Here is a 5000-nt window from a genome sequence, read left to right as displayed (position 1 = left end):
CTGGCTGTCTCTCTGGCTGTCCTAAGTGTGTCTGTCTGTCTCTCTGTTTGTCCTAAGTGTGTCTGTCTGTCTCTCTGGCTGTCCTAAGTGTGTCTGTCTGTCTGTCTGTCTCTCTAGCTGTCCTAAGTGTGTCTGTCTGTCTGTCTGTCTCTCTAGCTGTCCTAAGTGTGTCTGTCTGTCTGTCTCTCTGGCTGTCCTAAGTGTGTCTGTCTGTCTGGCTGTCTCTCTGGCTGTCCTAAGTGTGTCTGTCTGTCTCTCTGGCTGTCCTAAGTGTGTCTGTCTGTTGTTGTCTGTCCCTGTCGTCTCTGGCTGTCCTAAGTGTGTCTGTTCTGTCTGTCTGGCTGTCTCTCTGGCTGTCCTAAGTGTGTCTGTCTGTCTCTCTGGCTGTCCTAAGTGTGTCTGTCTGTCTCTCTGGCTGTCCTAAGTGTGTCTGTCTGTCTGTCTCTCTGGCTGTCTCTCTGGCTGTCCTAAGTGTGTCTGTCTGTCTGTCTCTCTGTCTGTCTCTCTGGTTGTCCTAAGTGTGTCTGTCTGTCTCTCTGGCTGTCTCTCTGGCTGTCCTAAGTGTGTCTGTCTGTCTCTCTGTTTGTCCTAAGTGTGTCTGTCTGTCTCTCTGGCTGTCCTAAGTGTGTCTGTCTGTCTGTCTCTCTGGCTGTCTCTCTGGCTGTCCTAAGTGTGTCTGTCTGTCTCTCTGTTTGTCCTAAGTGTGCTGCAGGGGGGGGGGGGGGGGGGGGGGGGGGGGGGGGGGGGGGGGGGGGGGGGGTGTCTCTCTGATGTCCTAAGTGTGTGGGTCAGTCTGTCTGTCTCTCTGGCTGTCCTAAGTGTGTCTGTCTGTCTGTCTGTCTCTCTAGCTGTCCTAAGTGTGTCTGTCTGTCTGTCTCTCTAGCTTGCCTAGAGTGTGTCTGTCTGTCCTGGCTGTCTCTCTGGCTGTCCCAAGTGGTCTGTCTGTCTGGCTGTCTCTCTTGCTGGCCCTAAAGTGTATCTGTCTGTCTGTCTGTCTCTCTAGCTGTCCTAATGTGTGTCTGTCTGTCTCTTCGGCTGTCCTAAGTTGTGCTGTCGTCCTGGCTGTCTCTCTGGCTGTCCTAAGTGTGTCTGTCTGTCCTGGATGGCTGTCTCTCTGGCTGTCCTAAGTGTGTCTGTCTGTCTGTCTGTCCTCTGGCTGTCCTAAGTGTGTCCTGTCTGTCTGTCTGTCTCTCCTCTCTGGTGGTCTTCTGTCCTAAGTGTGTGTGTTTGTCTGTCTTGTTTTTTTCTGTCTGTCTAGCGCGTCTGTCTGTCTTCTCTGGCTGTCCTAAGTGAGTCCTGTCTGTCCTGTCTCTGCTGGCTGTCCTAAGTGGGTCCTGTCTGTCTGGCTGTCTCTCTGGCTGTCCAAATGTGTCTGTCTGTCTGTCTCTCTGGGCTGTCCAAAGTGTGTCTGTCCTGTCTGCGGTCCCTCTCTCTGGCTGTCTAAGTGTGTATGTCTGCTGTCGTCTCTCTGCTGTCCTAAGTGTGTCCTGTCTGTTGTCTGGCTGGCCTAGAGTGTTCTGTCTGTCTGTCTGTCCTCTCTGGCTTTCCTAAGTGTGTCTGTCTGTCCTGTCTTCTCTCTGGCTGTCCTAAAGTGTGGTCTGTCTGTCTGTCCTGTTCTGTCTCTCTTGGCTGTCCTAAGTTGTGTCTTTGTCTGTCTGTCTGTCTCGGTCTGTCCTAAGAGTGGTCCTGTCTGTCTGTCTGTCTGTCCTGTCTGTCTGTCCTCTCTGGCTGTCCTAAGTGTGTCTTCTGTCCTGTCTGTCTGTCTGTCTGTCTGCTCTCTGGCTTGTCATTTATCTAAGTGTGTCTGTCCTGTCTGTCTGCTGTCCTGTCTGGCTTCTCTCTGGCTGTCCTAAGTGTGTCCTGTCCGTCTGTCCTGTCTGTCTGTCCTGTCCTGTCTCTCTGGCTGTCCTAAGTGGTACAGTCTGTCTGTCTGTCTGTCTTCTGTCTGTTCCTCTCTGGCTGTCCTAAGTGTGTCTGTCTGTCTGTACCTGTCGTCCCGCTGCTTTCCTAAGTGTGGTCTGTCTGTCGGTCTGTCCCGTCTCTCTGGCTGTCCTAAGTGTGTCGTCTGTTGTCTGTCTGGCTGTCTCTCTGGCTGTCCTAAGTGTGTCCGTTCTGTCTGTCTGTCTGCTGTCCTAAGTGTGTCTGTCTGTCTGTCCTGTCTCACTGGGCTGTCCTAAGTGTGTCTTCTGTCGTCTGTTCTGTCTTCTGTCTTCTCTCTGCTGTCCCAAGTGTGTCTGTCTGACCTGTCTCTCTGGCTGTCCTAAGTGTGGTCGGTCTGTCTGTCTGTCTTCTGTCTGTTCTCTCTGGCCGTCCTAATGTGTCTGTCTGTCTGTCTGTCCTGTCTCTCTGGCCTTCGCTAGGGTGTCTTCTGTCTGTCTGTCTCTCTGCTGGCCTAAGTGTGTCCTGTCTGTCGGGTCTGTCTGTCTGTCTCTGCGGTGTTGTCCTAAGTGTGTCTGTCTGTCTGTCTGTTCTGTTCTGTCTGTCTGTCTTCTTGGCTGTCCTATGTGTGGTCTGTCGGGCCTGTCTCTTGGCTGTCCTAAGTGTGTCTGTCTGTCTTGTCTGTCTGTCTGTCTGTATGGCTCTCTGGCTGTCCTAAGTGTGTCTGTCTCTCTGGCTGTCCTAAGTGTTCTGGCCTGTCTCTCTGGCTGTCCTAAGTGTTGACCTGTCTGTCTGTCTGTCTCTCTGGCTGTCCTAAGTGTGTCTGTCTGTCTTCTCTTCTGTCTGGCTTTGTTCCTTTAGTGTGTCTGTCTGTCTGCTGTCTCTCTGGCTGTCCTAAGTGTGTCTGTCTGTCTCTTGGCTGTCATAAGTGTGTCTGTCTGTCCTCTCTGGTGTCCTAGTGTGTTGTTGTTGTCTGTTGTCTCTCTGGCTGTCCTAAGTGTGTCTGTCTGTCTGTCTGTCTCTCTGGCTGTCCTAAGTGTGTCTGTCTGTCTGTCTGTCTCTCTGGCTGTCCTAAGTGTGTCTGTCTGTCTGTCTGTCTCTCTGGCTGTCCTAAGTGTGTCTGTCTGTCTGTCTGTCTGTCTGTCTGTCTGTCTCTCTGGCTGTCCTAAGTGTGTCTGTCTGTCTGTCTGTCTCTCTGGCTGTCCTAAGTGTGTCTGTCTGTCTGTCTGTCTGTCTCTCTGGCTGTCCTAAGTGTGTCTGTCTGTCTGTCTGTCTCTCTGGCTGTCCTAAGTGTGTCTGTCTGTCTGTCTGTCTGTCTCTCTGGCTGTCCTAAGTGTGTCTGTCTGTCTGTCTGTCTGTCTCTCTGGCTGTCCTAAGTGTGTCTGTCTGTCTGTCTGTCTCTCTGGCTGTCCTAAGTGTGTCTGTCTGTCTGTCTGGCTGTCCTAAGTGTGTCTGTCTGTCTGTCTGTCTCTCTGGCTGTCCTAAGTGTGTCTGTCTGTCTGTCTGTCTCTCTGGCTGTCCTAAGTGTGTCTGTCTGTCTGTCTGTCTCTCTGGCTGTCCTAAGTGTGTCTGTCTGTCTGTCTGTCTCTCTGGCTGTCCTAAGTGTGTCTGTCTGTCTGTCTGGCTGTCTCTCTGGCTGTCCTAAGTGTGTCTGTCTGTCTGTCTGTCTGTCTCTCTGTCTGTTCTGAGTGTGTCTGTCTGTCAGGCTGGTCTCTCCTGCTGCCCAAAGTTGTCTGTCTGTCCTGTCTGGCAGTCCTAAGTGGTCTGTCTGTCTGTCCTGTCTCCTTCTGGCTGTCCTAATGGTCTGTCCTGTCTGTCTGTCTCTCTGGCTGTCCTAAGTGTGTCTGTCTGTCTCTCTGGCTGTCCTAAGTGTGTCTGTCTGTCTGTCTGTCTCTCTGGCTGTCCTAAGTGTGTCTGTCTGTCTCTCTGGCTGTCCTAAGTGTGTGCGTCTGTCTGTGCTGTCCTTCAGTAGGGATGTGCTCGGCTGTGTCTGTCTGTCTGTCTGTCTCTCTGGCTGTCCTAAGTGTGTGTGTGTCTGTTCATCTGTTCAGTTTTATAGAACATTCCAGCATACCACCCTCAATAACTAGTAGATTAGTGATATCATACTGTACAGGAATGATTTATCTCTTTCAAGCTTATTCACGAATATAATAACAATTTCTCTCTCTGGAAACTATTTCGATCGTCCTTCACTTAAACCTATTTCTATTTTTTTTTTTTTTTTTTTTTTTACACAAAACATTTGCGATGTTTCAGATACCTTTGCGTTGAAGGTCTTTTAATCCATCCCATGAATTTCGAAGATTGAAGATATTTCTTAGGTTTTTATTGTGTCCATAAAGGGTACTCTTACACATACATGTATACATACGCACACAACTGAATGTGCAGACACGATGAAACATGTACACAGAGAAGGCACGAGAGAGAGAGAGAGAGAGAGAGAGAGAGAGAGAGAGAGAGAGAGAGAGAGAGAGAGAGAGAGAGAGAGAGAGAGAGAGAGAGAGGGAGAGAGAGAGGGGGGGGGAGGGGGGAGGGAGGAGAGTGAGTGAGAGAGAGAGAGAGAAAGAGAGAGAGAGAGAGAGAGAGAGAGAGAGAGAGAGAGAAAGAGAGAGAGAGAGAAAGAGAGAGAGAGAGAGAGAGAGAGAGAGAGAGAGAGAGAGAGAGAAAGAGAGAGAGAGAGAGAAAGTGAGAGAAAGAGAGAAAAAGAGAGAAAAATTACAGATGTGTTTATATATAGACTAACAGACATACATGTATAATGTATATCTACTCGTTTATATGTACAGTATATATCTGCAATTTATCATAATATGTGTACACTTCTTCACGCAGAGATGAACTTAGTGCTATACCAATACGTCAATATGGACGACGCCCTCATGTGCGACTCCCTGAATTTCACCCCTCAAGTCGTGAGTGGCTTGAGACTCGTAAACACAGACAAGAACATCACGCAGGTAAGGATGGCGTTTTGTCAATGTCAGATGTACAAAGTGAGAATGATGGAGAGAGAGAGAGAGAGATAAGAGAGAGAGAGAGAGAGAGAGAGAGAGAGGGGGGGAGAGAGAGAGAGAGAGAGAGGGAGGGAGGGAAGGGAGAGAGAGAGAGAGAAGATG

At 49.9% G+C, this 5000-nt stretch overlaps 1 protein-coding gene across 1 annotated transcript in view; it reads left to right on the top strand.

Moving 5' to 3' along the window:
- The window catches only part of LOC122244366 (uncharacterized), a 49664-nt gene extending 44754 nt beyond the window's left edge, over nt 1-4910 (top strand). Inside the window, exon 6 of the mRNA XM_086547896.1 lies at nt 4717-4910. Coding sequence (XP_086404022.1) covers nt 4717-4910 — 194 coding nt within the window. The remainder of the gene's footprint in view (nt 1-4716) is intronic.
- Nucleotides 4911-5000: the final 90 nt, after the last annotated feature.

This window comes from Penaeus japonicus, unplaced genomic scaffold (assembly GCF_977035675.1).
Source record: "Penaeus japonicus unplaced genomic scaffold, GWHDUDI00000001_assembly GWHDUDI00000020, whole genome shotgun sequence".
NCBI classification, from domain to species: Eukaryota; Metazoa; Arthropoda; class Malacostraca; order Decapoda; family Penaeidae; genus Penaeus; species Penaeus japonicus.
Note: the sequence above shows the minus strand (reverse complement) of the source record. Positions and strands in the feature narration are given on the sequence as shown.